General features: G+C 52.9%; 1 protein-coding gene across 12 annotated transcripts in view; it reads right to left on the reverse strand.

Annotated features, from left to right (window-relative positions):
- Positions 1–16762, reverse strand: part of L3MBTL1 (L3MBTL histone methyl-lysine binding protein 1) — a 38817-nt gene extending 22055 nt beyond the window's left edge. For 7 of the 12 annotated variants that reach the window (XR_016216567.1, XR_016216568.1, XR_016216569.1 and 4 more), the window contains exons 1-7: positions 13637–16762; positions 8296–8441; positions 7836–8062; positions 7293–7434; positions 6909–7059; positions 6642–6762; positions 6003–6096 (exon numbers count right to left, since the gene is read on the reverse strand). Coding sequence is in view for 8 of the 12 variants with exons in the window: in XM_089307986.1 (XP_089164112.1) it covers positions 6003–6096; positions 6642–6762; positions 6909–7059; positions 7293–7434; positions 7836–8062; positions 8296–8441; positions 13637–14172 (1417 nt within the window). In the remaining 4 variants the exon portion in view is untranslated. Of the gene's footprint in view, positions 1–6002; positions 6097–6641; positions 6763–6908; positions 7060–7292; positions 7435–7835; positions 8063–8295; positions 9803–13636 lie in introns of those variants that run through there. The other 5 variants (XR_016216570.1, XM_089307987.1, XM_089307988.1 and 2 more) reach the window with 4 other exon arrangements.
- Between the last annotated feature and the right edge of the window lie 763 nt (positions 16763–17525).

A 17525-nucleotide genomic window follows, 5' to 3' on the forward strand; every position in this document is an offset into this window, starting at 1 on the left:
GTCACTGCGTTCTACCCACTCTGTGCCACGTCTGCTGCTGGAAACTGAGTGTCCAGAGCTGCTCTGGAGACCTCCACGCCACACACCTGATTTCCCTTAGTCCTCCCGATGCCTGCTGCTAGGCAGAGTTCACAACCCCTTCACCGGCTTCACCGATGAGCAGAGCCGAAACCCACTGGAAAGAGGCCTGACCACCAAGCCCGATGCCTTTCCTGACCAAGCCTCCAGGCTCCTCCCTGCATCCCTTTTCTGTGGGGGAACAATGGGCTGAGCCTCGAGGGGCTGAGCCTAGTCCCAAAGCTTCCATGTATAGCCGTGTAACTTGTGCACGGTGCATAGATTGCCCGGCCAAGGGCGTGAACGGGGACTGAAATCCACTGGGGCTGCTTGCCAGGCCACACAGCTGAGTCTACTTTGAAGCAGGTTGCCTCTCTCCAATCAGTCTGCTAAGAAGAGGCACCTTTCTCTACTTTGTCCAAAGGCCCCGTGGAGGCCAGCGGCCACAGTGATCTTCCTTGATGTCCAGAAAGGCTCCTTTTCTTTTTTTTATTTATGTTATTTATTTTTTTTAAGATTATTTATTTATTTGACAGGCAGAGTTACAGACAGTGAGAGGGAGAGACAGAGAGAAAGGTCTTCCTTCCGTTGGTTCACCCCCCAAATGGTCGCTATGGCCGGAGCTATGCCGATCCAAAGCCAGGAGCCAGGCGCCTCCTACTGGTCTCCCATGCGGGTGCAGGGCCCAAGCACCCAGGCTATCCTCCACTGCCCTCCCGGGCCACAGTAGAGAGCTGGACTGGAAGAGGAGCAGCTGGGACTAGAACCCGGTGCCCATATGGGATTCTGGCACCTCAGGCGGAGGATTAGCCAAGTGAGCCATGGCGCCGGCCCCTGAGAAAGGCTCCTTTTCTTGTTCCTGCTTCCCTAGACCACAGGCCTTTGGCCAGCACTTGCTTTGGTAAGCGCTCCCTGTCCAGAACCTGTAACTTCTCTGCCCGAGCTTGGGGACCCACCACGCACCCATCCTGTGACACAGGCCAGACACTTGGGAGCCACTCTCTGCGCCTCTTGGTACTCCCCAGGGTCCTTCAGTCCTGCTGACTCCGACTCCCGGCTCTTTCTCGAATCTGCTCCCTCTCTCTCCACCCATGTTCGCCATCCTTTTTGCGTTCAAACTAGTCCAAGAGCCTCTGCATTCATCTCTCTGCTTAAAATTTATTCTACTGCCAGAACATCTCTAAAACTTTTTTTTTTTTTTTTTAAGTTCCACAAGGGTTTCTCATTTTCCCCAAAAGACAAAAATCCAAACAGCTTTCCACAGCACAGAGACTTCAGTGAACTGGCCACTCTATCACTCTGCCACTGGGCCTTTGCACAGGCCAACCCCCCCTGCATCACAGGTCCTTTCTACTTTGTGCCAGCCTCCCACCGTTCCATCATCCTTCAAGATCCAGTCATAAATCCAGCTCCTCACACGGGTCCTTACACAAAATAGACGATCACCAAGTGTTTGTTAAATGATGGGCAGATGGGTGGCTGGGTGGATTGATGCAAGGAAGGAGTATCATCCGATCTACTCCAGAGTACTCCTCGACTCCATAAGGCAGAGTTTGTTCTGTGACGGTCCCTCAAACACAACACTTATTACGCTGCTATGTAACTACCTCTTTACAAAACTGATCTTTGCAACTAGACTCTGAGCTCTTTAAGTGCCAGGGCCCCTATCACCCATGTGGGAGACCAGGATAGAGTTTCTGGCTCCTGGTTTTAGCCTGGCCCAGATCTGGCTGCTGGGGTCTTTTGGGGGAATGAACCAGCAGAAGGAAGATCCTCCTCTCTTCCTATCTGTCTGATGCTCTGCCTTTCAAATAAGTAAAATTTATGAAAAACATATTATTTGAATTTTTTAAAGATTTATTTATTTATTTGAAAGTCAGAGTTACGCAGAGAGAGAGAGAGAGAGAGAGAAGGAGACAGAGAGAGAGAGGTCTTCCATCCAATGGTTCACTCCCCAATTGGCCTCAATGGCCGGAGTTACGCCAATCTGAAGCCAGGAGCCAGGAGCTTCTTCTGGGTCTCCCACGTGGGTGCAGGGGCCTAAGGACTTGGGCCATCTTCTACTGCCTTCCCAAGTCATAGCAGAGAGCTGGATCGGAAGTGGAGCAGCCAGGACTTGAACCGGCGCCCATATGGGATGCCAGTGCTTTAGGCCAGGGTGTTAATGCGCTGAGCCACAGCGCTGGCCCCTATTATTTGAATTTTTTAAAAAATCATGAACACCACAAGCTGTTTCCCCTGCAAAATGAACAACGCACAGAATTTTTCATGTAAACAGATTTTAAGGACCTCAGCAAAAAAGTGTTGCTGCAAGTGGCATACTGATCGATGTCTTGTACTGAATTACACACTCATATTTTCTACTTGTTCCCCAACTCCATATGGCACTCCTTGTATTTCAATATAGAATCCACTTCTTATACCTAATTTTAAAATGAGCAAAAACCTGAAAGATATTTCTCCAAAGGAAATATATAAATAGCCAATAAGCACACAAAAATGTTCAACATCATTAGCCATCAGGGAAGTGCAAAGCCAGCCCACAATGAGATAACTCTTCACAGGCACTTGCATGACTACTGTGAGAAGACAGACAATAAAAAGCCACGGTGAGGATGTGCATAAGCTGACGTCCCCACAGCCCGCTGACTTGAACATGAAACAGAGCAGCCACTTTGGAAAATGGTCTGGAAGTTCCTCAAAAGGTTAAGCATAGTGCTCCATGTACTCCAGAAAAATGAAAACATATACACAAAAACTGGTACACAAACGTTCATACTAGCGTTATTTATTATAGCCCCTATGTAAAAGCAACCTATACATCCCCCAATGAGGTGTGGTAGATCCATAAAATGCAACAGTAGTTGGCAACAAAAAGAAGTGCTGACAGAGGCTAAAACATGTGTAAACTTCAAAAACACTGTGCGAAGCGGACATGGCCAGTCCCAAAGGGCCACACGTATGATTCCCTTTATACAAAACGTCAGAAATAGAGAAATTCCTATCTAGATAGAAGCAGATTGGTGGGGCCCTAGGGCTGGAGAGTGTAAGGGGTGGAGAGACAGTAACTGGTCGGTTTCTCTTAGGGGGGATGAAAATGCTCTAAACTGATGGTGATGATGGTTACACAACTGTGAATGTATTGAAACACCACTGGGTTGTATGCTTCAAATGGATAAATTGTATGGAATGTAAATTACATCTTGATAAAGCTATTAAAAACCTATACTTTATAAGAATATATGGATAGGGGCTAGCGCCATGGCTCAGTAGATTAATCCTCTGCCTGCAGCGCTAGCATCCCATATGGGCACTGGTTCGAGTCCTGGCTGCTCCTCTTCTGATCCAGCTGTCTGCTGTGGCCTGGGAAAGCAGTAGAAGATGGCCCAAGTGCTTAGGCCCCTGCACCTACGTGGGAGACCTGGAAGAAGCTCCTGACTCCTGCCTTTGGATCAGCCCAGCTCTGGCTGTTGTGGCCATTTGGGGAGTGAACCATTGGATGGAAGACCTTTCTCTCTGTCTCTCCCTCTCACTGTCTGTAACTCTACCTCTCAAATATATAAAATTTTTTTTAAAAAAGTATGTATAAAGTACTATCCACTTAAAAATTGATAAATTGGATATCATCAAAATGAAAACTTCCTGGTCCTCAAAAGAAACAGTTTAGGAAAAAAGAGGACACCAAAAGAAAATCTTTATATAGGTGTGTTGTTTATCTAACAAAGGACTTGCCTCTAGGATATGTAAAGAATTAATAGTTAGAAGATAAATAACTCAACTATGTTGGCCTAAAAGAACTATAAGTAAATGGAACTGGATGCTATGAATCTAAAAAGGCTAAGACAAGTTGAAGCTGAAGAACGGCACTAGGGATGCTGGAGCCGAATGTGGGCAGAATGTGAGAGGACTTGAGACCAGCACTGTTAACATGATCAGAACAGCTGTTAGTGACTAAATAAGCGAAGGCTTCTCCAAAGTGCATCAGAGGATGATCACTGCTGAAAAGCTAAGGAGGCACCTGTGTGGGGAGAAGGCCCAGTGAACAGAGTCACATGACTCTAACTCTAACCACTGGAGCAGGCCCCTGGGCCTCGTCATGCAAGGGCTGTGAACATGAATTCCCTAGCTGGCCGTCCAACCACCATAAAGAGTAAGGATAAGGGGCAGCACTGTGGTGTAGTGGGTAAAACCATCGCCTGCAGTGCCAGCATCCCATGTGGGCACCGGTTCAAGTTCTGGCTGCTCTACTTCTGATCTAGCTCACTGCTAATGTGCCTGGGAAAGCAGCAGAGGATGGCCCAAGTGTTTGGGCTCCTGAACCCACGTGGGAGACCTGGAAGAAGCTCCTGGCTTCAGATCAACCCAGCTCCAGCCATTATGGCCATTTGGGGAGTGAACCAGTGGATGGAAGATTTCTCTCTCTCTCTCTGCCTCTCTGTAGCTCTGCCTTTCAAATAAATAAATAAATCTTTTTAAAAAGGAATATAGATAAGACATATTCTGTACATGCATAAGAAACTCCAGCAATCCCACCATCCCCACCCATCCTCATCCATACCCCCAGAATCTTCTATCAGAAGACCCAGGTAGTAAGTGGAAAATATTTTAGTCATAAGTGAAAACTTTTGTCTACTAGTAAGAGTTTCTTTCCATGGGGAGGTGGGGAAAGGCATGGGGTTGGGGGCAAGAATGTCCAGAAAGTAATATCACATTAATGTTCACAGTGCACTAGTGCGTTAGTATGAATCGGAAACAACTTTTTACTAGTCAGCGAGACCCAGCTAGAAGAATCTTGATTTATGAAACTATCTTCCTAAGTTAGATTGAACAGTTAAGCCAACAGTAGCCAGACACTGTCTTCTCCTTATGAATGTCTTTTTAAAAAGAATTGTTACTTTTTTTATTTTCATTTCATTTGAAAGGAAGAGAGACAGAGATCTTCCACCCACTAGTTCACGCTACAAATGCCTGCAACAGCCAGGGCTGGGCCAGGCCAAAACCAGAAGCTTGGAACTCAAAACAGGTCTCCCAGCATCTGCTGGGAGCCACCCCTCACTGCCTCCCTCCCAGTGGTGTAGATGGATGCGTACGGCCATCTACATCTCCCAGCAGGAAGATGAATCAGAAGTGGAGGAGCCAGGACTCAAACCACCCACTCTGGGATGCAGGTGTCTCCGGGTCAGCGCTGTGGCAATGCAGGCTAAGCTGCCACCTGCAATGCCACCAGCACCCATATAGGATGCTGGTTCAAGACCCAGCTGTTCCACTTCCCATCCAGCTCCCTGCTAACACACCTGCGAAAGCAGCAGAAGATGGCCCAAGTGCTTAGGCCTCTACACCCACGTGGGAGACCTGGAAGAAACTCTGGGCTCCTGACTTTGGCTTGGCCCAGCCCCAGGCTGTTATGGCCATCTGGAGAGAACCAGCAAATGGAAGATCTCTCTCTGTCTCTCTCTCTCAACATGTCTCTCTCTGTCTGTGTATGTGTGTGTGCATGTCTCCTTTTCTCTCTGTAACTCTGCATTTCAAGAAAAAAAAAAGATGCAGGTGTCTTAAACAGCATCTCAACTACTGCCAGATGCTCCCCCCACCCTCCATGTTTAGGTCTAAAGAGGCCATAAACCAAAGAGAGGCGAGCCTTTGGCTTCTGACTTCTACCTGGCCCAGCCTCAGGTCATTTGGGGAGTAAAGCAGTAGATCGATCTCTCTCTCTCTCTCTCTCTCTCTCTCTCTCTTTCTGCCTCTCCCTCTCTCTGTGACTCTGTCTTTCAAATAAGTAATCTTTAAAAAAAATACCAAATACATAATGTAACCTTCAAGAACATATGCACATATGCCAACGCACAAGCTTGGACTGCTCCGAGCTTGTCCCTCAGTGTCTCTCCTTAACCCACACGAACCCATGCTCCTGCAACACAACCCAGCCTCCCAAGCTGTACACGCACAGGCCGCTGCAGGCTGGCTGCTGCTCCACTCCTCACTCTCGGGGGTGCTGGCCGTGGGCCGTTCCTCTGGCTCCTTCCCTTCTTCTCGCTTCTCCTGTGGAAGGAAAGTCTGGTCCCAGCTTCCTGTCCTTGTGGGTCGGAGTGAAGCCCAGCCGTGACCCTGGCACTTGTATGCTCTCCGGCCACACAGTGTCCTGCCCCCGGGGACACAGCTCTGCAGACAAAGCCCTGCCACTTGACCCGCGGGCTCACGCATCCTAGATACACAGGCTGACAACACTCCCCTGGGGAGAGAGGTGCTTAGCACTAACACCCTCCCAGGCTCTGCAGTGGACCTCTGTGCTCCTGCTGGCCTAGGGAGGGTTCCCCCGCCCCAGCCTGCACATCTACCTTGGGAGCTCATTCACCTGAACACGCCTTAACCCTGACACCTGACTACGACAGGCGGTGGGAAAGTCAGGGGAGCGATTTACTGGTTTCCCTCCAGCCAAGTTCAGGACCTGACTCATGGTGGGAGCCCAAAATACCAGCGGCAGGTGTCTTCTCTGACCCAGGCCCGTGATGCGGTTTGAGGGAGGGGGCAGTGAGAATTGAGGCCCGAGGCCCATCTCCCCTTCCCTGCCCACTGTCCCCTCCTACCACGGCCTCTGGTTCTGACTCCTCCTCGGACGGGCTCTGGTATTCCCTGCGCTTCCTTTTCTTCACGGGTTTGAGGAGCTCGGCCCCGGCGCAGCTTGAAGAGTGCTCCACTATGACTGACCTGGGGTGGTGGATGGGGCAGGGGGAGGGCAGTCTGGGAGACAGAAGTACCCTCCCCACCGCGCGCCCGCGCGCGCCACCCAGGCCCCTAACAGGAACAGGATTGGGGGCGCCGAAGACAGAACAGGTATGGCTGCAGCCCCTTACCGCTCCTGGAACAGCGGAGGGCAGCCGTCGTTGGAGGAACCAGGATCTGGACCGGCGCTGTGCTGAGGCCCACAGGCCCGGCACGGACAGGCGCTACCATCCTCGGGAGGGTCCTGAGCGGGATCTTCTGGAGGGCCCTGGGGGAGGGTCTCTGTGGGGGCCAATTGGGTCTCAGGCCTCCTCACCCCTTCTCGGGCCCCCTCAGGTTCCGCCTGGCCCTCCCCCTTCCCCCAGCACTGGACAGCCTCCCCCAGCGGCCTCCACCTCTGGACCAATCCCTGGGGACACCTGTGGCCACGCCCCCGGCCCAAGTGCCTGGGGAGCTCGGGCCCCGCCCCACCCACACAGCGCCCCAACGCAGGGCCTGGGGAGCAGGGCTCCTACCGGGCTGTGGGGTGCCCAAGTCGCCACCCCCGGCCGGGAGCCCGCCATCTTCGTATTCGGCCACGCCTTCTCGCCGCGGCTCGGGGCTCGGTGGCTGCTCCACTCCCACCATGTTCAGGGGCGCATACTCGCTTATCCGGAACTGGAGCGCGGGAGGGTCTGAGGATGGCAACTCCTGTACCAGCCCTCGACCCTCCTCAGAACAGCATGGCCGCCCCCTCACCGCCGCATGCCAGCTCAGGCTCCGGCCGGGCCTCAAGCCTCAGGTGCCTCTCCAGGCCACGCCCCAGAACCCCTCCCTCAAAGCCACACCCCCAAGCCCCTGCAAGGCCGGTGCCAGGGTGCCTCACTGGAAGCCACGCCCCCACCACTAGGGCCTCCAAGTGTTTCCACCCAAGCCAAGACCTCAATCGAAGCCCCACCCCCGGGGCCCAACATCTCAGCCAGCCTCCTCCGCCCCTCGTCTGCCTCAGGTCCCGCCCCTGACCCCCAGAGCCCTTCCCCATAGCTGCGGGTCGTGTGACCTGACCAATCCCCACTGACCCGCAAGCTGCTCCCGGGGGGCGGGGCCGCGGCCTCTGTCCACTCCAGGAGCCGCACTGTGGTAGCGCTAGAGCTGCCCGCTGGCCCAGCGGTTAGTTGGGGCAGAACGGTGGCCGTGACAGGTTCGCTGCCGGACACCCGCTCTGGGGCACCCACATGGATTGGCTCCTGGGAAAAGCAGGACACATCCAGGGCACTGCTGGGCAGGCCAAGCGTGGCCGAACTGGCTGAGGACAGATACACAGACACATCACAGGTAAGTCTGGCGGCCGCCTAGTCCAGCCACGTTTGAATAAGTAGGTAAGGAAAGTAGCATAGGACAACGACAAGGAGTGTCGTCCTCGTCACTTCTCTGCCTTTCGGCTGAGGTCACATACGGTGTGTCATCCTCTCCCAGTATCCTCACCTGCTTAGCAGGTAGGGGGTTGCCCCTCCCTCCCAGGCCCCTGGCTTGACCCACCTGGAATGATGAAGGCGGTTGTGGGCAGGTGAGGACCGGAGCCTGGGCTGTCTCTGGCCACCAGATGCACGCTGACCTCCCCTGCGGAAGGCCCCTTCAGTGTCCTCAGCATCTCCATCTCAGCAGAGCCCTCCATCTTCACAGGCCTACAAGCCGAGCAGTCCCCAGAAGGGGAGGGGCTTCCTTGAGAGGAGCTGGCCAGCCTCCGGCCAGCAATCTGCAAAGGCCTCAGCGTGGAGGGCAGGCGGGCATCTTAGGAGACCAGCAGTAGGTCTGGCTCCTGGCTCCAGCCCGGTCAGTGTGGGGGCTCTAGCCAGACCCTGCACCTGCCCTGGTCTCTGTACAGTCAAGCATGGTGGCAGGTGTATAAATTGTGGCCTACAGAACTGACTCCAAGGAATGCGACACAGGCAGAGGTTCTGTCAAGCCAGTATCCTCACGACATAGCCCAGGCCAAGGCCAAGGCCGAGCCCACTTCTTTCCTCCACTCTTTCTCCCTCTGGGGATTGGGACACTCAAGGACCAGGCTCTGCTTCACCCAAGCAGGGCCCATTTTCCTTCAAAGACCCTGGCAGGCGGGGTCTGTGCAGACTGCCATCTTTGGTGCCGCCGTCTTCCACTGCCACCAACCCCAAGTGCGGCGTGGGCACTCAAACATTTGTTGAAAAAAAAAATGCATGCATATGAAGAGCAGAGAGGCAGTGTATGAAACCCAGTCTGACGTGATTTTGCTTTAATAAAACAAAGGCAGTGGACGCATTTCATGAAGAGTTGATTACACAGGTCAATATATCGAGGAAAAACCCCAAGGACGTAACACATATACTTAATACCCACCATTTACTCGTTTCCTGCCTGGTAGACGTCTGTGATGATGGAAATGTCCTCCATCCACACCATACAACACAGTAGCTGCCAGCTACATGTGACTTTTGAGCACTCAAAATGTAGCTAGCGTGATTGAGGTGCTGAGTGTATTTAACTTTAGTTAAACCTGCAACAGTGGCCGTGACTAATGTATTGGACGGCACAACTTTGCACGTATTCTAACTGGAATTGCTTGTTAACCCATCTCCCTGCTTTAAAAAGGTAAACCAGTCCCCATCATTACCCTATCTAAAATTCTCCAGTGGCTGCCTATTGTCCTTAGAATAAAATCCAAGTGCTAGGCCGGCGCCGCGGCTCACTAGGCTAATCCTCCGCCTTGCAGCGCCGGCACACCGGGTTCTAGTCCCGGTTGGGGTGCCGGATTCTGTCCCGGTTGCCCCTCTTCCAGACCAGCTCTCTGCTGTGGCCCGGGAGTGCAGTGGAGGATGGCCCAAGTCCTTGGGCCCTGCACCCCATGGGAGACCAGGAGAAGCACGTGGCTCCTGCCATCGGATCAGCGCGGTGCGCTGGCTGCAGCACGCCAGCCACGGCAGCCATTGGAGGGTAAACCAACAGCAAAGGAAGACCTTTCTGTCTCTCTCTCTCTCACTGTCCACTCTGCCTGTCCAAAAAAAAAAAAAAAAAAAATCCAAGTGCTTTATCCTACAGAACAACTCATCTCCTTCACTTCATCCTCCACCACTCTTTTCCCGTTCTCTGCACCTAACAGAAAGATCTCCTTCCACTGCTTAACCAGCGTTCCCACCTCCAAGACTATGCCTTTGCCCTTCCCCAAGCTCTCCACCTGGCTGGCTCAGCCCATCCTCCAGGCCTCGCCTCCGTGGTCACCTCCTGGGAAGAGGTCTTTCCTTGCCACGTCATCTCAAGCAGCATTCCCCCCCCCCCCACTGTCTATCTCATCACTGTAGATTTCTTTTTTTTTTTTTTAAGATTTTATTTATTTATTTGAGAGGTAGAGTTAAAGACAGTGAGAGGAAGAGACAGAGAGAAAGGTCTTCCGTCTGCTGGTTCACTCCCCAGATGGCCGCAATGGCTGGAGCTGCGCCAATCTGAAGCAAGGAGCTTCCTCCTGGTCTCCCACATGGGTGCAGGGGTCCAAGCACTTGGGCCATCTACTACTGCTATCCCAGGCCATAGCGGAGAGCTGGATGGGAAGAAGAGCAGCTGGGACTAGAACCGGTGCCCATAAGGGATGCCGGCACTGCAGGTGGAGGATTAACCTACTGTGCCATGGCGCCGGCCCCTTACCACTATAGATTTCTTTCACATTCTTCATTATCATCAATAACAACCTCCATTTCTGTGTCTTACTAGTCATCCCACATAACTGCAATGACTCTTGCTCACTGCTCTACTCCCAGCACTTAGAATAGTACCCATGCACAGTAGGTGCTCACTAAATATTTGTGCTGGCTGTCAGTTGTTTGAATTTGTCAGAGTGATCAATATTTGGTTGCTTTTAAGTTTTGGCAGTACGTGACAATGGCTTCTGGCACACAGGGTAAAGAATACAGCCCCATGGGGCTGGCGCTGTGGTACAACGGGTTTAAGCCATGGCCTGTAGCACCAGCATCCCTTATGGGTGCCAGTTTGAGTCCTGGCTGCTCCACCTCCAATCCAGCTCCCAGGTAACATGCCTGGGAAAGCAGCAGAGGATGGCCTGGGTCCTGGGGCCCCAGCACCCATGCAGGAGGGAAGATCTCTCGCTCTCGTCCTCACTCTCTCCCCCTCACTCTCTGTAACTCCGCTTTTCAAATACAATCTTCTACAAATGCTTAAAGAGAACACGGGCTGGGCTGAGTTTGAGCATCAGCTCCCCATCTTAATACCCGTGACTCCAAACAAGTAGCTCACCCTCTCCATGCTGCAGTGCCCTCAAATGCAAACTGCAGGTAGAAGTGATCTCTATATCAAAGTCTTTGGGGAGGTCGGGGCATGGAAAAGATGTATGGAGTATGTATGGAGTCTGATACCAACAGGCTCCCAACAAATACCAACCAACTCCCTGTTTACAGAAATGCCAAGGAGCTTGGAATGTGCAGGCTGCTTGCTTGCAAAGCCAGCTAGAACAGGCGCTGTCTCTCCTGCCCTCCCTCTTTCTTGCTGTTCTTGAGTAGATACTTATTTTCTAGCTTTTCCTCCCTAAAACACAGAGTGAATCCTCTATATTATAGATGAATAAAATAATAGAGGTATATAGTGCTGGTGTTATCAGATAGGCAAAGACTACAAATAGAGGGGCCAGTGTTGTGGCCCAGAGGGTTAAGCTGCCACTTGGCAATGCTGGCATCCCAGTTGTGCTACTTCAGATCCAGCTCCCTGCTAACAGGAAAGCAGCAGATGATGGCCCAAGTCCTTGGACCCCTGCCACTCATGTGGAAGATCCTGATAGAATTCCAGGCTTCTGGCTTCAGCCTGACCCAGCCCCGGCTTGCAGTGGCCATTCGAGGAATGAACAAGTAGATGGAAGATCTCCCTCCCTCCCTCTTTCTTCCTGTCTCTCTCTCGCTCTGTTTCCTTTTCTCTCTCTAAAATAAATAAATAAATAAATAAATAAAAAAAAATAAAGACAATTATAAAATACAGAATTTCCTGAATTTCAATTATTTTGCTTTGTACCACTGAAGTATTTACACCACTTAAAATTCTTTCTCTTTCTCTTTTTAAGATTTGTTCATTTTAAAGGCAGAATTATGGAGATGGAGATGGAGAGAGAGAGAGAGAAAGATCTTCCATCTGCTGGTTAACTCCCTAAATGGCACCAACAGCTAGAGCTGGGCTGGTGGGAAGCCAGGAGCCAGGAGCATCTTCTGGGTCTCCCAAGTGGCTGGCAGGTGCCCAAGGACTTGGGCCAGCCTCCACTGCTTTCCCAGGGGCATTAGCAGGGAGCTGGATGGGAAACAGAGCACCCAGACTCGAACTGGTGCCAGTGCCCTTATGGGATACCGACATTGCAGGTTGCGGCTTTCCCTGCTATGCCACAGAAACGCCAAGGAGTTCAGAACTGACCCCCGTTTAAAATTCTCTTCAGTAAAATTAACTATCTTATCCCAAATCTTGGCCATCATTAAGAACGAACACGTTCTTAAGAAAGAATTCCACACGGATTCCAATCCTTGTGCGGTTTGGGATCCACGGAGGAGGGGGCACCCTTCTATTCACATTCGCTATCCCTTTATCAGCAGACCCTGGAGGAGGCCAGGAAGGCTCTGGGGACACGGCGGCAAACAAGCCCGGGAGGCCCCGCGAAGCTTCTACTGCAAAGGAAAACACGGAGACGGTCGCGACTGGAATCGCAGACTTGACATCCACCAGGAGTCGAGCGGGAGCCCGGGTGCGCACCAGGAGGTGCGGTCTGGGAAGAGGATGCAGCGAACGCGGGCGGGAGGAGCGGCTGCCGGCCCTCACCTGGGGTCACTCCTGGGTTCGGCCCTCGCCCCTACCAGGGCTCGCTTCTGGAAGCCGCCACCCAATGACTAGTGCACGCGGGGCTCAAAGTCCCCACCCTCGGTGCCAAGCTCCAGAGCTCGGCCTGGGGGCCACATCAGGGGTTAACTTCCTGGCTGCCCAAGCCCGCTGTCCTCACTTGCGCACAGGTGTCCCTCCCAAAGCGCAGACTCAGACCTCCCTCGCAGACTGCTTCCAGGGAACCCGAGCAAGGCCATCGTGACACCGCATGCTTGGGGCGGCGCGCACCACAGATGTGCAAACGCTGAGCGACCGAGTCCACCCCTGGCCCTTCCAGGCCTTGCATACAACAGATGCCCAATAAATGCCCCCGCTCCAGATGACGGAGGTGCGGAGACAGCGCCCACACAGGTACCCCGCACCCAACCCACAGAGCCCGCAAACTTGGGGCCTCGGCCCCGCCCCTCGCCGCAGGTGCGGGGGACGTGGGGTCCAGGACCCGGACCCGCTCACTGCCGCCTGCGACTCCCACGGCCCGCGGCGGGCGCGGCGGCCCCCGACCCCGCAGCTCTGCAGAGCGGTTACTTTTTAAATGCCAAAATGGCGGAATTCTTTTTATTCTTTCCCCTTATGGCAAAAACAAAACCCCATTTTCCACTCTCAAAATCGAAAATTCACCCTCAGGAAGAGAAAGTTTGCCAAATGACCCATTTCCTAAGGAAACCAAAACCCCACCCGCTACACCCTCTCTTCCATTAATCAAAAACTCTTAATTGATGGCATTTCTCCAAAAGCCTAGCCTCCCGCCGCCCACCCCTCGCGACCGCGGCCCGCAGCAGCGCCGCCGGCTGGGCCGGCCCTCGGGCCCCGCACCCGCCGGGCAGCTCCGCTCCGCTCCTGGCCCGCCTCCCTCTCGGCTGCTCCGGAGCCCGCGCCCCCAGCTGCAGGCGCCGGGACTGCGGGCCCCAGCGCTCTCCGTGCAAGACAGGCGGGCGGCGCGGCGTCCCGGCCGCGGGTCCGAGTCCACGCGCCCGCGGGATCTTACCTGCAAGGCCAGCCTGCGGCCGCCCAGCGCCGATCTGCGGTCCGAGCCGGGCGCGGCGCGCGCCTGCGCGCACAGTGGGGCGGGCCCGGCTCCCTGCAGGGCGCAGGGCGCAGGGCGCAGGGCGCACACCCGGCGGCGGGCAGGTCTGCCCCGCCAGGGCCCGGGGATTCTGTGGCGCCGGCGCCCTCCCGCTGTCCTCCCCCGTCCTGGCTGTTCAAGCGTGATGCCCCCTCCTGCTGCGTCCGGTCTGCGGCTCCGGCGAGGCGGGTCGAGTCTTCCAGTCCCCCACTGCCTACATCACAGCCAGCCGCGAGCCGGGACCACGAGCCCAGCCCGAAGCGAGAACTTGATGTGCCCCGGAGCGGAGCGGTGGCTGCGCCCCCCGGTTGACTACTCTGTCTGGCACCCCCTACCCAGGACGAGGAGCTCCTTGGAGCTTCGGAAACTGTCCCCAGGAGGGGTGAAGGGCGTGTACGACCAGAGGAAAGGATGGCGAGCGGTCTGGTCCCAGCCCCGTATGGCCTAAAGGGCAGCATCAGCTGTGCCTGCGCTTAGGCGACCCCACCGCTGTTGGCTGATGTTGGATGCCGGGAAACACCGCTTTCTCCTGGTCCCCTAGGCCGGCCTCCGCGAAGACTCACCTTCTTCGTGGCACCTGGTTGTTTCCAGTAACAGTTCCCGTCGTGGTGTCACCTTGAGCAACCACTGCTGTCTGCACTGACTCCGAATCTCCTCCGCACTGGTTCTTGCAACACAAAATACCCGTCTCTTTCACGCCCATCACTGCTGTACCTGCAAATGGATTTGAGTCGCTCAGGAGGTTAAGACTGCAAGCTCCAAAAAGGAAAGAAATGCATTAGGTTTTTTTTTTTTTTTTTTAAGATTTATTTTATTTATTTGAAAGTCAGAGTTACAGAGAGAGGTAGAGGCAGAGAGAGAGAGAGAGAAAGTCTGTATTCCATTCCACTGGTTCATTCTCCAAATGACCCCAATGGCCAGAGCTGAGCTGATCCGAAGCCAGGAGCCAGGAGCTTCTTCTGGGTCTCCCACGTGGGGTGCAGGGGCCGAAGGAGTTGGGCCATCTTCTACTGCTATCCCAGGCCATAGCAGAGGGCTGGATCGGAAGTGGAGCAGCTGGGACTCAAACTGGCGCCTATATGAGATGCCAGCATTGCAGGCATGGGCTTTAACATGCTGCACCACAGCGCCGGCCCCAGTGTTGTTGTTTTAATTTTATTTGAGACAGCTCCTTTCCTCTAGTGCACTCCCCCAAATGTCTGCAGGACCAGCAAAATACAGAGCTGGAAACTCAATCCAGTTTTCCCATGTGGATGGCAGGAACCCGGTTCCTTGACCCATCACCCCTGCCTCCCAGGGTCTGCCTTGGCAGGAAGCTGGAGTCTGGAGCCTGGCACCAAACCGAGGTACTCTCAGTGAGAGTCTCATGTGAGAGTCCCAAGCCGTAGGCGAGATGCCCCCTCCCACGTCAGCTTTCATACCCCTTTTCCTCACAGAATGGGTGCTCAGCAAATGTGGGTTGATGGATTAAATGGGTTACTGCATGCATATAAATACAAGGCAACTCTTCAACCTTTTTTTCCCCAGTTTTATTAGGAATGCAGAGAGGGAGCGAGACAGAGGTAGATCTTCCATCTGCTGGTTCACTCCTCAAATGCCCACAGCAGCCACAGCTGGACCAGGCTGCAGCCAGGAGCCTGGAACTCAATCCAGGTTCCCCATCTGGGTGGCAGGGATTCAGGTCCTGGAATCCTTACCTGCTGCCTCCCACGGTGAGCCTTAGCAGGAAGCCGGATCAGAAGGCGTGGAGCCAGGACTCAAAGCAGGCACTGTGGTGTGGAATGAAGGTCTCCGGCTTTGCCAAACGCCTGCCCAAAAGGCCAACTATTGGTATAGCTTGGAACCCCAGCCCTGTCTCCCACACCAATGACTAAATTCATCCAAGTCTATGTGGCTTGAGGTTGTGGCCACCAGTCAGCCCTCCAGGCTCCTGACTCCCAGTTCCCACTGGAAAGCGTTCTTAATTAATTGTGGGTAAATCCCACCAATTGCCCTGACCGTTAGGTTTACGTTTATGCTGGATGTAACTATTCTGGTTGACACACCAGTGCATTACGTGTGTTCTGCCATGTCCGTATTTAATCCCATCTCGTATTATTGGGCACAGAGTTGAATCAGTGAGCATGCTGGTTGCCATAACAATGGCACAGCAATACACGCACCGCCAGCCGCTCAGCGTTCTCTCATGTCCACCCAGACTCCGCCTGATCTAGAATCCACAAGGCTTATTTTCGGCATTCAAGAAGATGAAAAGAAAGTGGCGAACCTACTCAACCACATGGCTTTTCAATAACAAGTGCATCTTTGAGTGACTCAGACAAATGGAATTTGAGTGAGGAGGACTCAGGAACAAATAAGGAACACAGATTTGAGGTGGGTTTCATAACTGAAGGTGTTCACACAAGTGAGCCAGGTGCCAACGCCGCCCAAATACTATTCATGGCCAAAAAAATAACCTTGGCGAGTTTTGGCTCACACACACATGTGCTGATTAGTATTTCACTGAATGCTTTGATTTGTGTGCTGTAACAAAACACGCCAGAGTGAGTAATTTGTCATGAACAGAAGTTTCTGTTCTCAGAGTTCTGGAGGCCAGGAAGTGCATGATCAGGAGGCCACCATCTGGTGAGGATCTTCTTGCAGGGATGGAGAGGGGAGGAGAGAGAGCTTGAATTTGCCCTGTTATAAGAAGCCCAATTGGAGGGGCCGGCGTTGTGGTATAGCAGGTAAAGCTGCCGCCCACAGTGCCGACATCCCATATGGGCACCGGTTCGAGTCTCGGCTGCTCCACTTCTGATCCAGCTCTCTGCCTGGGAAAGCAGTAGAAGATGGCCCAAGTCCTTGTTCCCCTGCACTTGCATGGGAGACCTGGAAGAAGCTCCTGGCTCCTGGCTCCTCGCTCCTGGCTCCTGGGTTCGGATCAGCGCAGCTCTGGCCACTGCAGCCATCTGGGGGCATGAGCCAACAGATGGAAGACCTCTCTCTTTCTCTCTCCATGTAACTCTGATTTTCAATTAAATAAATAAATCTTACAAAAAAAAAAAAAAAAAGAAGCCCACTTGGGGCTGACATTGTAGCAGCTGAGATGCCAGCATCCCATTCAGAGCCCTGGTTTGAGTCATGGTTGTCCTCTGTCTGATACAGCTCCCTACTAACACTAATGCACCTGGGAGGGCAGTGGAGGATGGTCCAAGTGCCTGGGTCCCTGCCACCCAGGTGGGAGACAGACTTCAGCCTAGCCCAGCCCCTGCTCTTGTGACCATTCAGTGAACCAATGATGGAAGATCTCTCTCTCTTTCTCTTTCTGTTTCTTTCTCTCTCTCCATCTGTCACTCTGCCTATCAAAAAAAAAAAAAAAGAAAGAAAGAAAGAAAGAAAGAAAGAAAAAGAAAGAAAGAAACCTGCCTCTATTACATCACAATAGATGCAGATAAATCATTTAAAAAAATAAAGTTATGGAGGGAAAAAAAGCTCAGCGAAGTAGGAATAGGAGAGACTTCCCTAACCTGATAAAGGACACATATGAGAAACCTACAGTTCATGTCATGTTCCATGGTAAAGTACTGCATGCTGTCTTCAGTATCATGAATGAATGAGGCAAGGCACCTAACGTTATGCTGGAGGTTCGTCTAGAGAGTACAGAAAGGCAAGAAAATGAAGTAAAAGCCATCTGTATTGGAGAAGTAAAACTGATGTCGATTTGTTCACAGACAGCATAGTTCCATGGAATCTACAAAGTGAACAGAACTGATAAGCACATTTATCAAAGGTGTATGACACGCGATCAATACAGCAAAATAAATCGTATTTC

Source organism: Oryctolagus cuniculus, chromosome 11 (assembly GCF_051225735.1).
Source record: "Oryctolagus cuniculus isolate XC-2025 breed Fujian yellow rabbit chromosome 11, ASM5122573v1, whole genome shotgun sequence".
Taxonomy (NCBI): Eukaryota; Metazoa; Chordata; class Mammalia; order Lagomorpha; family Leporidae; genus Oryctolagus; species Oryctolagus cuniculus.